Raw genomic sequence first — 21,280 nt, 5'->3', positions numbered from 1 at the left:
AAAGTCTAATAAATTTAGGTTAAAATTTTCAAAATCATAAGTACTATGCATATATAAACTACATTTCTTAATATATTGCTTATACATAAACTGATATACCATAATCATCAAACAATACATTTAATCTAATTTTAACTACTATACGTGTATAAACCAAAATTCTTGATATATTGCTTATACCTAAACTAATATACCATAATCATCAAACAATACATTTAAACTAATTTTAACTATTATACGTGTATAAACCAAAATTCTTAATATGTTAATATGTTGCTTGTACATAAGCTACTATACCATAGTCATCAAAAAATACATTTAAACTGGTATTAACATTGTTATCGCCTAAGTAAAAACAAATTCAGAAAATTAACTAAGAATAAATTTGCATGTCTTATCTTTTCTTATCTATCCATTTATAGACATTGTTCCATGTTTCATAAAATTTAGTATCTTCTTGATCATTTAATCATCTTGTCATCATGTCCATTTCAGCGCAATCTAATATTTTAGCTATAACTTCTTCTTCCTTGGGGATTTCTTCCCCCTTCCAGTTTTGCGCATATATTATTCTAGCCGCAGTTAGTATGTGTATAATTAAGTAAAGAATTTCTTTCTTATAAGTCTGATTTGTAATTCCTAATAGGTAAAATTCCGGGGTATTTTCTATATCTTGCTTTACTATTTCTTTTATTATTTTCTCTATCATCTTCCAGTATATTTTAGCTTTACCACATGTCCACCATTGATGGTAATAGGTTCCTATTTCATTCTTACATTTCCAACATAGTGGGGATGTTTTAGGAAACATTTTTGCTATCCTATTTGGTGGGAGATGCCACCTATAAAACATTTTAATTTGATTTTCTTTTAAGGAGACTGATTTAGTCATTTTCCAGTTATTAATCCAAACTTTCTCCCATGTATCTATATCTATTTCCTTGCCAATATTTCTACACCATCTTATCATAGTGTCTTTTAAAGTCAACTCTATATTTTTATGAGCAATGAGGAATTTATATATTTTACCTATCATTTTTGTTGGATTAGTAGTAATTAGAGTACTTAACAAATTTTTACTTTTATTAAAAATATAAGAAGTTTTATCCTTCTGGTATCTAGATCGAATCTGGGCGTAGTGCCACCAATCTATTGTTATCCCTTCTTCTTGTAATTCAATCCTAGATTTTAACTTCATCTGGTCATTTAGTAATTCTTTATATCTAAAAGATATTTTCTTGTCTTTTATAGATTTCGGATGTGTTATTGCTTCTAGGGGGGCAAGCCACTCTGGGATACTTAAAAAGTGATTTTTCCTTATGTCTTATGTAATTTTGTATAGTTATCATTTTTTAATGTTATTGTTTTCGCTGTTAGATTTATTCCTAGGTATTTTACTTTTTTAACGGTCTTTATTCCAGAAATACTTTCTAATTTGGTTTCTTGTGTTTTGCTCATATTTTTAGTTAAAAAATGTGTTTTACTTTTGTTTATCTTCAGACCTGCCACCTTTCCATATTGTTCAATAGCTTGGAGTAATGTAGGGACTGTAGTTATCGGTTCTTCAATTATAAACGTTAAATCGTCTGCAAAGGCTTGGACTTTGTAAGTTTCATCTCCTACAGTTAAACCTTTTATTTTGGGATCTGCTCTTATTTTAATTAATAGAGTTTCAAAAATCATAATAAATAGCAATGGTGAAATAGGACAACCTTGACGAACTCCCTTATTTATCTCAAGTTTTGGTAGCTGATTATTGTTCAATATTATATTGGTTGTTTGTTTTGAATAAATAGTATCTATTAAATTAACAAATTTTGGGCCAAATCTCATTTTATTTAGTTGCATTTTTATAAATATCCAATTAACGTTGTCAAAGGCCTTTTGGGCATCTAGAAACATTAAGGATGCTGACTTACCTGGATATTGTTCATAATACTCTAGGGTATTTATAACTGTTCTGAGGTTGTTTTTGATTTGTCTCCCTGGTAGAAAGCCATTTTGATCTTGGTGTATTATTCCATTTATGACTCTTTTAAGTCTGTCTGCATAGATAGCAATGAATATCTTGTAGTCTACATTTAATAATGATATAGGCCTGTAATTTTTAATTTTTTCTGGGTCTGTTCCCGGTTTATGTATTAAAGTTGTTAGTGATTCTGACCAAGATTTAGGAATTTTACCCTCGAGTCTACATAGGTTAAAGGTTTCTAACATGTGATTTCTTATTGTTTCATTTTCTATTTTGTACCATTCTGCCGGTATGGCGTCTGGGCCTGTGGCCTTATTATTTTTCTGCTTTTTGATTATTATAAGGAGTTCTTCCATTGTTATTGGTCCATCCATGGTGGCCTGTTGGTCCTCTGTTATCTGTGGTAATTTTGAAGATTGTAAATAGTTAAAAACTTCATCTTCACTGATATTATCTTTGGCATATAGATCTTTATAAAAATTATACACAATGTCTGCCTTTCCTTCTGTATCATATTTTATTGTACCATCTTTATCTTCTAGTTTTTTAATTAATTTTGATTGTCTCTGTTTTCTAAGTTTATATGCTAGCCATCTGCCTGGTTTGTTTGCATGTTCGAAATAGTGTTGCTTTGCTCTTTTAATTTTTTCAGTTATCTGATTTTGTTCTATGATTCTAATTTTGTGTTTAATTACATTTATTTCTGTTTTTAAATCTCTATTCTTAATGTGTTGCTGCGATAAAAATTCTAATTGTTTCAATTCATTTATTAATTGTACATACTTTAATTTATTTTCCTTGTTATATTTTGCTGTGTAGGATATTGTTAATCCTCTTATATAGGCTTTAAGTGTATCCCATAAATTTTGTGGAGTGGAGTCTGAATTTTTATTAATTTCAAAGAATATTTTTAATTCTTTTTCAATCCAGTCCTTATATTTCTTATCATTTAAAATGTTTCTATTCATCCACCAGTTATTCTGTTTACTATTCCTTCTCATAGAGACCACTATTGGATTGTGATCAGCCCATGTATTGACATCTATCTCGACCTCTTTCATTTGTTCTGCAACCATTTTTGGTGCCCAAAGCATGTCTATTCTTGTCCAAATTTTGTGGGGGTTGGAGTAGAAGGTATATTGTCTCTTGTGAGGGTGTCTTTCCCTCCAAATATCATTTAATAATAGTTCCACTTTCATTTTTTGAAAAGTGCTAGGTAGTAGATTCCTTCTTGCTTTTTTCCTTTTTTTCCTTTTGTTGTTACCTCCCCCCCTGAATGGTCTAATTGTCTGTTCGTAATAGCATTAAAGTCACCAATTATTAATACATTTTCAATAGCTAGTTCTAGTATTATTTGGTGTAAATTTTTATAAAATGTCATTTGATCTTCATTTGGGGCATAGATAGAAACAATAACTAGAGCTCTAGGTTCAATATCAACTTGTACAATCAATATTCTACCCTCCTTATCCTTAAATATTTGTTTGGAATTTATAGAATTCTCAACATACATCACCACTCCTCTTTTTTTTTGATCTGCTAATGCAGCATACATTTTTCCAATTTTGGGATTCAACAGTAATTTTTGGTTATTTTTTTTTATATGTACTTCTTGTAATATTGCAATTTGAGCATTTTGATTTCTGATTTTAGAAAAGATTTGTTTCCTTTTCCTTGGTTCGTTAAGTCCATTGACATTTACAGAAAAGATTTTTAAATCTTTACTTATTGTCATTTAGTAGGTTTTTTGGTTTCTCGCTGCGGTTGAACTCTTCTGGCACCTTGGTCCTGCTCTATTATCTGAGCAGTAGCCCCCAGATCTTCTTCTTGTTGGATTGCTGGTTTTTCCCCTGGTTGCTGTTGTACTGGTAGTTGTTGGACCGCTTGTTGTTTGGTTGTATGGTCCAAATGGCTGATGCCACTGTTTTCAAAAAAGTACATAGCTTGGTCTACATTTTCCAATTTGTATCTTGTAGAACGCCAAGTCAGAGATAAGCCTTGTGGAATAAGCCAACGAAAAGTTATATTTTCTTTAATCAAGATTCTAGTTAGGAAGTGATAGTCTCTTCTGCTTTCTCTGACACTTCTTGGAACTTGTTTTAATATTTTAATTTCAATTCCTTGATGTTGGAGTTTGGAGTTTCTTGACCAGTGGAGTATGTCATCTTGCAAAGCTTTTCTTGTGAACTTGATGTGTATCTCTCTCGGGAGGTTGTGGCGACGAATGTAGCTATTCGAAGTTCTGTAAACTTCATCGATTTCTTTCAGTAGTGCTGTGGGATCCTCTTGGAGAATTCCTCCAATAGTTTCAGCCATAGTCATTTTTAAATCTTCATCTTTTTCCTCTTTTATATTCTGAAATCTTAGTCCATACGAAGCACGTTGCATCTCCAACTGAGTGATTGATTCATCATATCTTCTATATCTTGCATCAGCTCTCCCTTCAAGGTAGTCCATTCTTTTTTCGGTTTTGTCAGACTTCTCTTCCACTTTTTTAACTCGGTCATCACTTTCTTGTAATGTTTGTTGCATCTCCTTTATCTGGTCTTTCATCTCTCCCATGTCAACTTTCAATTGAGCCATCTCCGTTTTAAATTCTGCCAACTCTGATTTTATAGCATCTCTTTGTTGTGTTGCGTCCTCTTTTATAACCTCTCGTTGTTGGGTTGCATCTTCTTGAGATTTAAACAAAGTCTTTCAAAGTGTTTAGGGTTTCTTGTAGTGTTGCAAAGTTGGACTGCATTGTTTTGTCTTTGTCTTTTTCCTTGGTAGACATGGTTAACACCTGGTGCGACGGAGAAGGATGCGGTGACCCTTGTGGGGAGGGAATTGTTGCTGTGGTTTGTTTTTTGACCGTTTTAACAAAGGTTGAAGTACTTGACATTATCAAATTTGAATCCACTATTTGAAATTTAAAATTACTTTCAATTTATATGTGGTAAAAGGAAAAGAATTCCTATAAATTCCAAATCTGTTCAATTTGTCTTGTTAGCAATTTCCCTTCAAATATAACTATATATACCAATCAGATTGCTAACAAAATTCAAAATATATTGTTATTTTTAAAACTTTAAATATACAATACCAAAAAGAACCAGGTGAAAAAGCTTTTAAAAATAAAGAAAGAAATAAAAGCTAAAAAGAAATAATCTACTAAGAGGGAGAAGAGAAGAGAAAATTGGTGAGAAGAGTGGAGAAAATTATTCTAGGGGAAGGAAAAAAGAAGGAGGTGGTATTTTAATTCCACTAAAGAAGAGCAGGAAACCAAGGTTTGTTAACAATGCATATGTTTCAAATCAAATTTCTTTTAAAAATAGCAGTATACAGGGAAAAAAAAGAAACTAAAAGAAACCAGGAAGGAAAATAGTTATTCAAAAGACAAAATATCAATATTTATATACTTATGTTCTTCTTATAAATCGAGTGGTTGAGCTGGGAAGTAAGGGTTGTAAATCCAAATGTCAAAAGATAATTATATTTAGTTCCAATTCCAAATTCACAGGCAAAGTCAAGGGTTTTCGTTTGATTAGAATAAAGTAAGTTTGTTTTCCAAGTTCAAAACAGGAGTAGAGAGGCAAATCCTAAGATGGAGTCAGGTTAAATTTCGTACAACAAGGCAGATGTTGAGAAGTTCTCAGCAAGTAATCCAAAAACGATCAGCAAGTAATCCAAATGCGTTAATCCAGAAGTGAATAATCCAAAAGAAAAGTTGAAAAAGACTCTTTATGATCTGATATTTCAGTTCCTTTTATTTTCCATTTAATTTCAAATTATTGCGTTATTTCGTTATTATAAAAAATCAACAAGGTAAGAAGTGAGGCAGCAAAGCTGTGTTCCTCCGCTGTCAAAATTTAAGCCCGGAACACTGTAATTTTAACGATCTAAAAAGAGCGAATTCCGATCATCATACAGATTTCCTTTAGCAATTTAAATTTTCTACATAGTCATGTCGAATTTAAATTATTTTATTAATCCATGAAGGAAGATATTTTTTAAGTTCCAAAGTTCAAGTTCAAAATGGAAAAAACGAAAGTGAGAAAATTAGATTCGGCTGTTATTTTGCGGATGAATCCAAACGAAGAAAAAAAACCTTTCACCTTCGCCTTATTGAAAAAAAACCCTTTCACTTAAAGCTTTCGCTGCGATCAAATCTTCTGTTTTTAAACGTGGAACGAAAAAAGAGTTTTTTTACCTTAGGTCTTTTTCTGTGATGTATTCCTTTTCGGTTGGAAAAGTTACAATAGTTTTACTTTCTTAAACTTTTTCTTGCTTCCCGCTGGGTGAGGGGAGAATGCGCTGGCCGAATCTTCCTAGGCAAGGAAGATCGGTTCTCCCTTCTCCGAAGCTGCGGGGCGAACCGCTGCCTCCAGAGCTTCAGCGACGGCTCCTCGGGCAGAGGGGAGCCCCCTGTTCTGGGATCGGGCCATCCGAGCCCGATCCGATCGCGATTTGCGACCTTCGGAGGGGTAGAAGGGATCTCGGGGCAGAGCGCTGCCAAAGAGATCCCGCTGCGGTCTCCTCCAGACCGGAAGTCTCTCAGCTAGGGTTCTTAGTGCCTTTTTTACAGATGCTTGTGGAGGGATGTAAATCGCAAATATTAAGAAAGAATGGATCTCACGAGAATAAAAGGGTTTGCAATTAATAATTAAAGACTCCAGGTTTTAATCACATAACTTTTGTATAATGGTGATGTCTTGAGACCAGCTGTTGTTGATATATATACATAAGCCTCCTCCCTTCCCCCCCCTGATAATTCTGCATTCCGATCTGCCCAAAAAATTTGGAAGCCCGGTAAATGCATACTATTATCATCAATTTCCTCGTTTAGCCAGGTTTCAGTAAAGCATAAGGCAGATGCATTGTGAAAATCAGAATTGCATCTATTTAAAAGCAGTATTTTATCCATCTTGTTGGCAAGTGAACGTAAATTGGTAAGAAAGATGGAAGGGAGCGGTTTTTTTAAATTCCCTTGTTCCTTAGTCTATTTAAAATTCCCGCCCTTTTACCTCTTCCTCTCTGCTGGCTGCCTTTGTTTTTGGTGATCCATGATTGCCGGGAAATGGCTTCCTCCTGTGCTAAGATCTACTCCGTGTTTGTAAAGACAGGTGGGGATGAAGTTGCAGATAGCTTCTCTTTAAAGAAATGATCTTAATTCTTAGCAGGTGGTCTCTTGAGTAGGAAATCCATTGAGAATTGCAGGGAATAATAGAAAATGAAGAAACTGTTTGAGAGCATTTCACCGAGGCAGCCTTTGTCAGTGCCATCTTGGTTAAAGGAGATACAATGAAAATGGAAGGAATATGCTGAAATACTTCTGTAACTTCCAAGATATCTTAGAAGATATTCCACACTTACAAGAAATTCTACTAGTAGAATTTGTACTAGAAGATGAAGATAGGTGAACATTCTGGTCATTAACAGTCCAGAAGGTCTAGGAACTGATGGAATGTCCAATAAATATGGACAGCTAAAGAAAGAATCAGTAAACATTTTAGCCTGCAAACCTGGAAAATGATATAGTGGAAGAGCCCAAATGTCAAGTGACAGGGTTCCGAATAGTGCCCTAACACAATCAAGAATCTCAAGCCATCCAGGAATAACAATCCAGTCTTTTATTAGGAGCACCATGTCAGCATTATCTAGGTGAAGCCAACTTCATTCCCTTCATGCCTTGCCTCTGACCCTGTTTCCCCTTCCCCCAAAAGTGTGTCACCCAGTCACCTCCCCCAATTAGCTAATTTCACAGGTTGCAGAAGTCATTCCCTTCCAGGAATTGCTGGTATCCACGGAGATGGCCTTGACTTGGTCAGCCCGAATACATCTTGTTATGACTGAGGCGTAAATTACTTGGTGCAGCTGTAAGATGCAATTTCCCTTCCTCCTGTCTATGGCAACTTGGGAGCAGGTCAGAGAAGCTTTATGGGTTGACATCAAGCTTGTTCCAACTTGGACATTTAGGGAAGAAAAACCCTCAATTACATTCATTGAGGTGAAAGGTTATAGCAAAGATAAAGGGGACTAGAAATCAAGACTTATGAAGAGAGATTGCTGGAACTGGGCATGGATAGCCTAGAGAAAAGAAAGGCCAGGGGAGCCATGATAGCAGTATATAGGTACTTGAGGGTTTGCCACGCTTTTTTCCAGGGCACCAGAGGGCCAGACGAGGAAAAACGGTTGGAAGCTGACCAAGGAGAGATTCAACCTAGAGATAAGGAAGAACAGCCTGCCAGCAGCGGTTGTGAACTCCCCAATCCTGGACATTTTCAAGAGGAGATTGGACTGTCATTTGGCTGGGATGCTGTAAGATTTTCTGCTTAAGCAGGCGGTTGGACTTGATGACCTGCAAGATCTCTTTCAACTCTAATAATAAACAAACAAACAAACAAATAAATAAATAAATAACAAACAACGCTGGATCCTACACAAAGCTTGCAATTTTTCCCTTTCCCTGGCACTTCCCCCTTGACCAATCAATCAAGGTCCAATAGTATTCCTTTTTTATCTATATATAAAATACAAAGAAAAGTAGAAATGGTAAATTAGTGAAAGGAAATAGAGGAAGGAAAGAAACTGTAAGGGAAAAAGGGAAAAAAGACATCAATTCTTTTTAGCAGGGTATAAGATTTTAAAACTCCAACCTCAACTTTTTGCTTTTATACATTAATTTATAACTAACCATTTCTATAACCACAAATCTATCTAATCCACAAAACCAAAGGCAATTTCTATTTTTTAATTACAAGGACAAAATTCAGAAGTGATATCCAAATGAAAAAAGTTCTTAAATATATTCTCCTTTGAATAAAATGATCAATTGATCTATCAAATGATGAAGATAATAAAAAAAATTCTTTCAACATATCAATAACAAGAAAAAAATCAAGGAAACAGTACGCCCACTAAAGAGAGAAAATGGCAAGGAAGTAATAGGCAGCAGGGAAAAAGCAGAACTGCTTAACTCGTTCTTTTCATCAGTTTTTATGCAAAAAGAAATTATAGCCCAACATACAAAAAAAACCTACTGTAAAAGACAAAGTAGAAATAAAAATTAAAATAAGCAAGAGAAGAGAACCACACTGGTAAGAGAACACCCTATCTGATCTTGACATATATAAATCACTGGGAACTAACCGTTTACATCCCAGAGTTCTGAAGGAGCTGGCAGATGATATCTCAGAACCATTGTACCATATCTTTCAAAACTCCTGCAGTACCTGAGGATTAAAAAAGAGCTGATGTGGTTCCCATCTTCAAGAAAGGAAAAGCAACAGACCCAGGAAATTACAGACCAGAATCAGTCTAACATCAATACCTGGGAAGATCCTGGAAAAGATAATGAAGAAACAGATCTGCAAACTAAAAGCAAATAAAATTATAACTAGTAGCCAACATCTCTTTGTTAAACACAGATGATGCAAAACCAATCTTATTTCATTCTTTGATAAAGTGACTAAATTATTTGACAGTAACAGAATTGTAGGTCATCTAGTCCAACCCGCCACCCAAGCAGCAGATCCTACACCATTTCTCACAAATGGCAGTCCAATCTCTTTTTGAAAGCTCCAGTGATGAAGCTCCCACAATTTCCGAAGGCAAGCTATTCCATTGATTGTTCTCATTGTCAGAAAATTTATCTTATTCCTAGGTTGAATCTATCTTTGACCAGTTTCTATCCATTAGTCCTTGTCTGGCCTTCGGGTGTCTTGGCACCTCAAATATTGGAACACTGCTATCCTGGCCCTTCTCTTCACTAGACTATCCATGTCCAGTTCCTGTAACTATTCTTCATATGTTTTTAGCCTCCAGTCCCCTAATCATCCTAGTTGTTCTTCTCCACACTTTTCTAGAGTCTCAACATTGTTTTCATTGTCTGATGACCAAACCTGGATGCAGTATTCTAGGTGTAGTCTTACTAAGGCTTTATGGAGTAATATTAGTACCTCTTGTTGTATCCCTCTTGTTAATTTAGGATTACATTGGCTTTTTTTGGCTGAAGATATAGCTGAAGACAGGAACCACATCACCTCTTTTCCAGTCCTCTGGTGGTTCCCCATTGTTCAAGATTTTTGAAATATGTGGTACAGTGGTTATGAAATGACATCAACTGGCTCCTTTAGAACTTTGGGATGTACTCTGTCAGGTCCCGGTGATTTGTATTCATCAAAATCAGACAGATGGTCTCTTACTATTATTTTTTGCTTATTTTAACTTGTATTTCTAATTTGTCTTTTACAGTTATGTTTTTGGTAGGTTGGGATATAGTTTCTTTTTGAGTGAAGACCAATGCAAACAGAGAGTTCAGCTTTGCTTTCTCTCTGCTGCCTGTTACTTCCTTGACTTATTCTCTCTTGGTGGACCTACTGTTTCGTTTAATTTTTTCTTGTTATTTATATGTTGGAAGAACCTTTTTTTGTTATCTTTGACTTTTTGTTGCAAGTCTTTGTACAAGATCATTCTCACTCAAGATTCCTTCGGTTTCGACCCCCTCCATCACTTCTCTGTTTGTAAGAATTAAGTCCAGTATGGCTGTCTCTCTAGTTCCTCCCTCTACATTTTGGACAACAAAGTTGTCAGCCAGGTTGGTTAGAAACTTATTCAATTTCTCACTTAGTGTGGAATTAGTCTTCCAATTATGTCAGGGTAATTGAAGTCCCCTGTGTGTTTCCTACATATATTTCTCAGTTGGTTAGCAAAAAGGACATCTATTTTTTTCTTTTTAAAATTAAAAATAAATTTTATTTATAAACAAACACATACAACAAGACAAACAAAACATTAAAAATTGGACTATTTGTGATGTGCCTGCATTACAATTCTATCAGTGCTTCTTTCCCGTTACATGTCATATTTACATGCTACCCAAATATTAGCAATGATCTTAGTCAGGTATACCTTCTTTTAAAAAAAATCCCTTTTATATCCAAAACTCTAACCTTTATTTTCCAGGTTTCGTGCCACTTATTTGCTCTCTTTTTATCGCCCCCCCTTTCCCCATCCAATTATAAAGTTTATCTCGGTAGTTAATAATTTTTTCTGCTTGATTGGGTGGCCTATAGTATACATCTATGGCCATGTCATTCTTTTTTTCTTTTATATTAACCTATATGCATTCTAGGTGGTTTTCATCTTTGGTTTCGTGCATTTCTGTAGCAATATAGTGGTCCTTCACATACAGTGCAACTCTACCTCCTTTTTTATGGGGTCTGGCTTTTGAACAGTTTGTATCCTTCTAGTATATTCCAGTCATGGCTTCATCGCACCAATTTGTTATTCCAACTATATAATATTTACCTTCATGTATTAATAGTTTAAGTTCACCCTATTTGTTCCCCAGACTTTGTGCATTTGTATATAGGCACTTTAGATCTTAATTTCTGACTCTGGGTCTTCTTCCTATGTCTCCTATGTTTGAGTTTGTCTTTCGATCCAGATAGATAATTGAGAAAGCTGAAGTATACTAAAAAGTCAGTATATGCTCCATTCATTATAGAAAGGCTGTTAATTGTGTTTATCATGTCAAGCTGTAGAATGCACTTAGAAAAATGGGAATCCCAGAGCATCCAATTGTCATGAGAAATTTATACACTGATCACAAAAGTACAGCATAAGCAGAATTGTGCTCCAGACCGACAAAGGAATGTGACAAAGCTGTATATTCTCCCATTATTTACGCAACCATATATACTGAATATTATGAAAGAAAACTGTATTGGGAGAAATATGGGAAATTGGAGGAAGAAATGCCAATAACCTGGGCTATGCTAATGAAAACACAAAAGAGCTACCGTACAAGTTATAGTAATAAAAGTCAAGGAGCACAGGAAATAATGGGGTTAAAATTAAATACAAAGAGGACCAAAATAATGATGTGCAAGCACCAGCCTCAGAATTGATAATATCAAAATGGAGAAGAGCCTTATATGATCAACTATCAGCAGTAAAGAGAAAAACAGTCAAAAATATTCTGCAGACCAGGAAGCTGTCGTGAAAGCCTTGGAAAAAATTAGAATTGTGCAAAGCATGGTATTCCCAGAGACACAATATGGAAGTGAAAGTTGAACTTTGAAGAAGCAGGATAGGGAGAACATGATACTTTTGAGAATACTGCGGACAACCAAGAAAACAAACTAATGGATCGCTGAATAAGTCAAGAGTTATCACATTGTGAGAATTCACAAATAACCAAGCTTAAATTATCATACTTTGAACACTTTATACCTTGCTCTCTGAAGAAGACTCCAATGTGGGAAATGTGGAAGGAATAAAAAGAAGAAAGAATGGCAGCAAGGTGAATAGACTGTTATTCTGGTGATGAGTGAACCACTGGACATGAGTCGTTGAAAGACATGAGTGATATGAAAGATTAAGCTAGAGACAGACTATTATGGAGAAAATCTATATGATTGCTGAGAGTCAACAATGTCCTGATGATCATAATTAAATTATCAATTCAAATATACATCAGAGAGATTTGGCACTTACATATTTCAGACGATGAAACTCTAAATAACCATTAACATCTTTAAAAATACGAGGTGCTGACTAACATGCCATGGCTAAAGAAAATCTGATTTTTTTTCCAGCAGTTGGCCAATTTTTGCACAGCTGCTGTAAAATGCAATTGTTTTCTTTTTGAGGATTACAATTATTTTATTGTCAGATCCTTAATTGGTTCCTTCTCAAATACTTCAAAATCATTAAGATCCCTTGATTAAAAATAATAAAAGAAGACATAATATATGTATGTAAATATTAAAGTTTTCTTCATAATTTCAGCAATGATCCAAGGGACCTGCAACATTAAACATTCAAAGAACCATTTAGATCCATTTTCTAGAGAAAAAAAAACACTGGGAGCCACAAAATCTAGATGGGCATAGCCAACTCAATACTACGCCCACCCAGTCACATGACTTGCCCCACCCACAAATACCCAGGTTTTGTTCCTTCAGGTGTTTTCTATGGGACATGGGTTTCTCTCTTTCCCCCTTCCGTTTTTCTTTTTCCTCTTCCTCCCATCTTTATTTCTTTCTTCTCATTTTTCCTTTGCTTTTCTTTCCTTTTTTTCTCCACCCTTGTCTCTCATTTGTTTCCCTCCTTTCCCAGTCATTCTCTCCCTCCAGCTCTCTCATTTATCTCCTTCTCCCTTATGTTTTTCTTTTTTTCCTCATACTCTCCCTCCGTCCTTTTCTCATTTATCTTTCTTTTTTCCCCTTTTCTCTCTCATTTCTCTTTGTTTTTCATTTGTTTTTATCCTTTTCGTCTCCTTCTTTCTTTCTTTCTTTCTTTCTCTCCCCCTTCTGTTTCCCTCTTTATTCCCCCTCTCTCTCTCGCCCTCCAGCTCTCATATTTCTCACTTTCTCCCTTCTTTTCTCATTAGTTTCCTTCTTTTTCCTCTCTCATTCTCTCCATAATTTTCTTATTTGTCTCTCTTTGCCTCGCATTTTCTCTCTTTCTCTTTCTCTTCCTCCCTTCTCTCTCTTCCCTCACTCTTGTCTGTGTGCGTGCTCCCTCTTGAACCATTTCCCAAAACAGGTGAGGATTGAAGTGTGGGTTTGGGGTTGATTTTTTGCTGGTGTTCTTTCATCTTCTTCTTCTTCTTTTTTTTTACCGTATTATTTCAATCAAGAGTCATTTCAGGTTCCCAGATAAACGAAGCTCTTTCTTCACTGTGTTGCAGCTCCCTGTCGGCTGGCTGTCATAATGGGTTTGAGGAGAACACCATTTACAATGCAGAACATTGGCTGCAGCCAGTTCAGGCCAGCATCTGAGTGGAGACCAAGTTACACGTCTCCCCAAGTAACCAAGGTGCACGTAGCACAAAGAAGCACCAAAAGCTTCCATGAAATAAGGGGCAAGTACAGGGGCACTTCCCTCTCGTTTGGAGCAAATAATCATTGCTGCTGTTGCCCTTACCTTTAAGGCTACACAAGAAGTGACTAGGAGGGGAGGGCGAGGGATAGAGCCAGCCAGACAGGGAGCCACAGAAGGGGGACAAAAGAACTGCATGTCGCCCTGGGGCTGCAGGTTGCTAATACCCAACTATCAACTATACAAAACACCTTAAAGAGATGTTTTGCAAACTATGTTGACATTAATAAAGCATCCCTCCTCTAGATGTTAAAGTACCTACATTATTTGTGTGCAGACAGAGGAATCATAACTGACAGTTACATGAGCCTTCAAGAAAATGTCAAGTTAGAATAGTCTTTTTGTCAAGCTAACAGGTTTTATGAAAGTACCTCTTTCAAATGCTTTAAAGAACTCAAATTTCTAATAACAGGATACAGAGCAGTAAAATTATTTTACCTGAAAAGTGATTCTTTTGGAGAATTTTGGGCTCTTGGTATATGCTAAAGAAGTGATAGTATCTTCATCAGACATGTTGCTTGATCTGAGGAAATTAACCTTACATATTCAACTTGTAGTCTTGTAAAGATGTATTTTCTTTTTGAATTTAATAAAAGAAAGAAGAAATATTTAAATGATACTGTATTCATATTATCTAAATGAGCATAAAGACTTAAAAATACCATACACTATCATCTAATTTCTGTGACAAATTTGTGAAGAGTAAAATTGGTAATAATTTCCACACTACACTGCTTTTGACATGGCAATTTATGACATCTACCCTAGCTCAGGTCCAACATGTATGTGTGTGCTGGCCAGCTTATTTTTGGTTCGCAGAGGTTCTGGGAGGGCGTTTTTGGCTTTCAGAGAGCCTTCGGGAGGGATGGAAGGTGTTTTTACCCTCCCCCAGCTCCAGGGAAGCCTTTGGAGCCTGGGGAGGGTAAAACCTAAGCCTACTCAGCCCCCAGAAGTTGGGAAACAGGCCATTTTTTCACCCTTCCCAGGCATTGGATTATGGGTGTGGGCACTCACGCATGCGCAATAGCATGCGCCCACACTCTTTCGGCACCCAAGGAAAAAAAGATTAACCATCACTGATCTATCATCTTGCCTAGTTATACAGCAATGCCTTCAGTTTTAGAAAGCTCATTTTCAACACATATGACTGGGTTGTTCTGCTCTGGCCCTACTCAGATTGGAACAAAGTAGAATCCATGCGTGGAGATTTCAAATCAAACACATTTATATTTTAAAAAGGATTTGCACAAGCAAGGTCATGCTTTTTAGTCCATGTTCGCAGCTTTCCCAGTTAAATTGGCTAAGAGATAAGGAGAGGGCTACAGCCGAGATTCAAAGCTAATTTAGACATTTCTCAGTGAGATAATGTCTTTCGAACACACACACAGACATGAATTTCCAGATTTCCCTCAGGCAGCTGTATCTCTGCTCAATGGATTTAAAAGAATAATAGCGGTTTGCCAGCGAAGCATTTCTGGAACTCCAGATCTAGGACCTCCACCATTATAAACGCTGGAACTCCACACCTCTTTATCCATAATTTCTCACTTAAATACTGTCTGGGTGTGATCAACTGTTTCCTAAATATATTCACAGTCTAGACTTTCTTTCATAGAATTTCTAGAATTTCTCCCATAAAAATATTCCTGTCTGCTTCATGACTTTCTGACCCTCACATCTAATAGTGGCTCCAGATCCCCAATGTCTCCCTTCTCCTCTGAGTCAGACATTACCATCATTGGGGTTTCTACAGTCTCTGAAGGTTCCTTAGGTTTCTCAGGTTCCAATTCTCCCTCACTCTCACTCTCTAACTCAGTTGTCAAGAAGATTAGCCTAGGGTATCAAGACGGACCTGGTTCATCCTCCTCAGAATCTGTGACTAACTGAGCTGGTCATGGACCGCTCATAACATGGGTAAATCCAGAAAGTGATAAATGTTTGTTTGTATGATGCAGTGGGATACCAGCCTTAAAAGAAGCAATGCACAAATTTAGAATTCATGAGACATATTGTTCAAATAAGTCTCTTGAGTGTGTATCAGTATACAGATAGTCTTCAACTTGCTACTGCAATTAAGTCCAAAAATTATGCTGTTAAATGAGAAATTTGTTAATTGAGTTAGAGATTAGAGACTGATTTCTTATTTGCACTGGTGATTTCAGTAAATAGTAATGCGTGACTCTAGGAGCAGTACTAGGAGATTATTATTCAGATAATTAATTAATTGCATTATTTCATTAAATTTTTACAAATGTGATTGTAAAATCTCATAGCTATCTGTACAAATTATTAGAAGCATTTTTTAATGTACCCATAGGAACACATTGTAATTACTCCACCATTAAAGGTGTGCCTCCATGCAGCAGCAGTTCCAATCTGGATCCTTGACTCACCAACAAGCAATTACAAATTATTCCCTTAGATTCTTAGGTTAAGAACAGCAACCAGCTGCACAATTAAACAATTAATTGAAATCCAGCTCGACTGACGTCGTCTATTTCCAAGGAGGAAAGCTAAACATCGATCCTGTTTCAATCTGCTGCGGAAGTACCCCGGATCGATCCATGCCAAGCAATCGCCCTTTCTCCACAGAAAGAATCATGCCAAGGCTCCGAGCCTCCGAGAGGTAGCGGTCTCCAGCGAACCTGTCCACTAAATTGCCCTCCCTACCAAAGGTTTGCCCCTCCAGCGCCTGGGTCGCCGAGGACAGTGCTGCGTCGCCGGACTGTCCCCTTCTGCGCCCTTACCTCGCGTCGCAGGAAGGTTATTTCGTGTCTCAGTTAAGATGGCTGAGCAGCACCCACTCCGATCTTTCTCCTGCCCTGGCTGCAGGTGTATGAAGGCGGCTTCAGCTCGAGTAGGCCTCCTCGCCATAGAGGTATCCTGGCAACCTCCAGCACGCGACTGCTGACAGCACAGACCAGTAGGATTGTTGTTGTGGCAACTAAACCACACGTCCGTTTCCGGATAGCATTTTAATCGACAGCTTGGGGGCGTTTCTCAAGGGAAGGATGGTTGCTCTGTTTCTTTTCCTCTTTTGGAAACTTGTTTAAAAGACAGTGATATTTACTTGTCCCTGTTTGGTCAGGGACAAAATAGTAAGTACTTTTTAAAAGACCGGACTTTCTGCTGAAAGTGGGAAAACTGATATGATGATTGGAAAAGGATTAACTAAGAGGCTGAAGCAGGGAAAGGCTACCAAAATTTTTACTACCACACTGTGGGCGTGGCTTATGCAGGACGCCCTGCATTTTCTTTCAACATGTTTCAGTGCATATTGGGTGCCCCATTGCGTCCCCCCCCATCCGGGCAGTAGCCCACCCTTGGGCTGAAGGGAATCTTTGTAAGGCCAAGAGGGAGGTGGAATAGGGAGTTTGTCTATTGAAAAAAGGATTGGAAGGCTTATTCTTTTCTTGCTTAACGTTCTTCTGGGGTTTTTTCTTTTTGCACTTTTCATTATTCTATATTTGTCTTATTATATAAAAACTCTAAATAAAAGGAATTTATCTTTTACTTATGTAAAATCTACATTTCACATTTTGCTTTAAAGTCTTGGGTTTGCATATCTTTATTTTCCTGTATTTTATTTTTTTATATTTCTAGCGCTACATTCAAAGCCTTGAGGAAGAAACTTTACTTTTAGCCAAAGATTGCTTATTTGTATCCTATGACAATCATTAAGTGTTGTGCCTCATGATTTTTGACAAAAGTATTTTTTTATGTACACTGAGAGCATATGCACCTATTCTATTCTATTCTATTCTATTCCATTGCATTCCATTCCTTTAACTTTTATCAATCCTGTCTCCAGGCATAAATTTGAAACAACAAGGCATCTGAAGAAGAAAGGATCCAAAGAAGGGCCTGTAAAGAACTAGTCAGTCTAATCTCATTGATTTCTTTGACTATGTCACAAAGGTGTTGGATAAAGGTGGTGCTGTGGATATTGCCTATCTGGACTTCAGCAAAGCCTTTGATACGGTTCCACATAAAGAGCTGATAGATAAATTAGTGGAGATTGGACTTAATCCCTGGATAGCTCTGGATTTGCAGGTGGCTGAAATGTAGACATCAGAGAGTTGTTGTTAATGGCGAGTATTCTGAGCAGAGACAGGTTACAAGCGGTGTGCCACAAGGGTCTGTTCTGGGTCCTATTCTTTTTAATATGATTGTGAGTGACATAGGGGAAGGTTTGGTAGGGAAGGTTTGCCTATTTGCCGATGACTCTAAAGTGTGCAATAGGGTTGATATTTCTGGAGGTGTCTGTAATATGTTAAATGATTTAGTTTTACTAGATAAATGGCCAAAGCAATGGAAAATGCAGTTTAATGTTTCCAAATGTAAAATAATGCACTTGGGTAAAAGGAATCCTCAATCTGAGTATTGCATTGGCAGTTCTGTGTTAGCAAAAACTTCAGAAGAGAAGGATTTAGGGGTAGTGATTTCTCACAGTCTCAAAATGGGTGAGTAGTGTGGTCAGGCGTTAGGAAAAGCAAGTAGGATGCTTGGCTGCATAGCTAGAGGTATAACAAGCAGGAAGAGGGAGATTGTGATCCCGCTATATAGAACGCTGGTGAGACCACATTTGGAATACTGTGTTCAGTTCTGGAGACCTCACCTACAAAAAGATACTGACAAAATTGAACAGGTCCAAAGACAGGCTTCAAGAATGGTGGAAGGTCTTAAGCATAAAACGTATCAGGAAAGACTTAATGAACTCAATCTGTATAGTCTGGAGGACAGAAGGAAAAGGGGGGACATGATCGAAATTTTTAAATATGTTAAAGGGTTAAATAAGGTTCAGGAGGGAAGTGTTTTTAATAGGAAAGTGAACACAAGAACAGGGGGAAACAATCTGAAGTTAGTTGGGGGAAAGATCAAAAGCAACATGAGAAAATATTATTTTACTGAAAGAGTAGTAGATCCTTGGAACAAACTTCCAGCAGACGTGGTTGCTAAATCCACAGTAACTGAATTTAAACATGCCTGGGATAAACATATATCCATCCTAAGATAAAATACAGGAAATAGTATAAGGGCAGACTAGATGGACCATGGGGTCTTTTTCTGCGGTCAGTCTTCTATGTTTCTATGTCAGAAGCTATGCTAGCAATATTAGTCGGCATTTATAGGAATGACTGATTGCTTTGTACATCCAAATGTTACTAAATAATTAGATTATTTTTTTAGCTTTTGATGTCACTTGAGCAAGATAAAATGCTTCTGATGGACATCTACTCTAGCAAGGACAGACTTCTTTCAGGCTGCTAGTCCTTTCTAGATCAATGTTTTTCAAACTTGGCAACTTTAAGATGTGTGGATTTTCTCCCAGAATTCTGTTTTACTAAAGTAAATTCTCCTTCTACCAGTTCCTATTTCCACATCTTCAGCTGTATGAATCACAGATTTATTTTTTTCAGAAAACTTTTCTTGGAAGATGAAAACATGTCCAGTATTTAGAAGAAGCATTTTTTTTCATATAGTAAAAGCAATGCCAGAGTGTGATTCACAATTATTTAAATCTTGTCTAGTCATGAGCTTGTGTTTCCCCCCCCCCAAGGTCACTGGGGGTGGGTGGGCCGAATGGGGGTGGAAATGGGTGCAAGCAGCATCTGTGTGATCTCCTTTAGGGGCATCTCTAGTGAGGTGTGGGATGACCGCCTTCCCGTACTACAGGGCTTGACCGGCTTCGGTATGGGAGGGGGCCCCGGGCCGCCCCTGGGGCTCGCTGGCTGGGGCTTCCCAGAGACCAGGGGCGAGCCATCCCACACGCCAGGGGGGCGTGGCAAGGGGTAGGGGCAGGTGTAGGGATACCACTCCCTTACGCCCAGGCAAGAAGCTTTCGTCTGAGAATTGCTCAGAAAACGTTTGGTGACAGTTGACTCTGCCCCCATTTTGATTTATGCACCCCTGCAGGTCATGTGATTTAGATCAGGGGTCCCCAACCACCGGGCCGCGGACCAGTACCGGGCCGCGGGGCATGTTGCACCGGTCCGTGGAGTCAGCAGCTGCCGGCCCTCATGCCGCCACCCCCTCCCTCCAGCGCTTCGCCTCCCGCCGGGCAAGAGGCCTCGGGAGGCAGGTTCTGCCGGCCACAGGACGATGGATGGGACAGAGGGGCGGGAAGGACCGAGAGGCTCAAGCCTCTTTTGGCTTCTGCCACGGGGCGCTTTTGCGTTTTTGGCTGGGGGGAGGCAGGAGGGCCAGCCTGACCCCCTCTTTCCAGCGCTTAGCTCCCGCTGGGCATGGGGGGAGGCAGGTCCTGCCGGCCACAGGACGATGGCGGGAAAGGGGGGCGGGGAGGACCAGCACCCCCATGCTTAATCCCACCCCCAACCACGCCCCCACTGGGCCATAGAAAAATTGTCTTGCTGAAACTGGTCCCTGGTGGAAAAAACGTTGGGGACCACTGATTTAGATGATTAATTAATTAATAATGAATTAATAAAGTGACCCCATTATACCCAAACATTCTGTGTCCGAGTGTTACTCCGCCTTCGCCGCAATGACTGATTGCTTTGTACATCCAAATATTACTTAATAATTAGATTATTTTTTTAGCTTTTGATGTCACTTGAGCAAGATAAAATGCTTCTGATGGACATCTACTCTAGCAAGACAGAGTTCTTTCAGGCTGCTAGTCCTTTCTAGATCAATGTTTTTCAAACTTGGCAACTTTAAGATGTGTGGATTTTCTCCCAGAATTCTGTTTTACTAAAGTAAATTCTCCTACCATTTCCTATTTCCACATCTTCAGCTGTATGAATCACAGATTTATTTTTTTCAGAAAACTTTTCTTGGAAGATGAAAACATGTCCAGTACAGTGGAACCCCGACATAAGAGCTGCTCTACTTAAGAGCAACTCGAGATAAGAGCTGGGAGGGGAGAGATATTTTTGTTCTACTTACAAGCCCAAATTCGAGATACAAGCGCCAAGGAGCTGTCTCCTGAAGCCAAACGCTAACTTCCGCGTTCGGCTTCAGGAGACAGCTGCGAAGCGGCGCGCGTGTTTTAAAAGGTTGCAGCCGGCCTGGGGGGCTCGGGGGGGTGCTTGCAGCTTTCTTTCTTGCTCTTTTTCTTTCTCTCTTTTACCTTCCCTTCCTCTATTTCTTCTTTTCTTTCTCCTTCCCACCTTCTTCCCTCCCTCCCTCCCTTCACTCATTCCTCTCTTACTCTCCCCTTTCATAAGTTTCCTTGCTTCCTTCCTCTGTTCCTGTCCCTTCCCCCTTTCTTTCTTTCTTTCTTTCTTTCTTTCTTTCTTGCTCTTTTTCTTTCTCTCTTTTACCTTCCCTTCCTCTATTTCTTCTTTTCTTTCTCCTTCCCACCTTCTTCCCTCCCTCCCTCCCTTCACTCATTCCTCTCTTACTCTCCCCTTTCATAAGTTTCCTTGCTTCCTTCCTCTGTTCCTGTCCCTTCCCTCTTTCCTTCCTTCCAAC

The 21,280-nt window shown here is 38.0% G+C and overlaps 1 protein-coding gene across 5 annotated transcripts in view; it reads right to left on the bottom strand.

Annotated features, from left to right (window-relative positions):
- MAP9 (microtubule associated protein 9) overlaps positions 1 to 16,827 on the bottom strand; it is a 116,791-nt gene extending 99,964 nt beyond the window's left edge. For 3 of the 5 annotated variants that reach the window (XM_070757315.1, XM_070757313.1, XM_070757316.1), the window contains exons 1-2: positions 16,591 to 16,827; positions 14,282 to 14,419 (exon numbers count right to left, since the gene is read on the bottom strand). In XM_070757315.1, coding sequence (XP_070613416.1) covers positions 14,282 to 14,356 — 75 coding nt within the window. In that variant the 5' untranslated portion in view covers positions 14,357 to 14,419; positions 16,591 to 16,827. The remainder of the gene's footprint in view (positions 1 to 14,281; positions 14,420 to 16,590) is intronic. The other 2 variants (XM_070757314.1, XM_070757317.1) reach the window with 2 other exon arrangements.
- Between the last annotated feature and the right edge of the window lie 4,453 nt (positions 16,828 to 21,280).

This window comes from Erythrolamprus reginae, chromosome 7 (assembly GCF_031021105.1).
Source record: "Erythrolamprus reginae isolate rEryReg1 chromosome 7, rEryReg1.hap1, whole genome shotgun sequence".
NCBI lineage: Eukaryota > Metazoa > Chordata > Lepidosauria > Squamata > Dipsadidae > Erythrolamprus > Erythrolamprus reginae.
The sequence above is the reverse complement of the archived record's forward strand: the minus strand, read 5'-3'. Positions and strand labels throughout refer to the sequence as shown.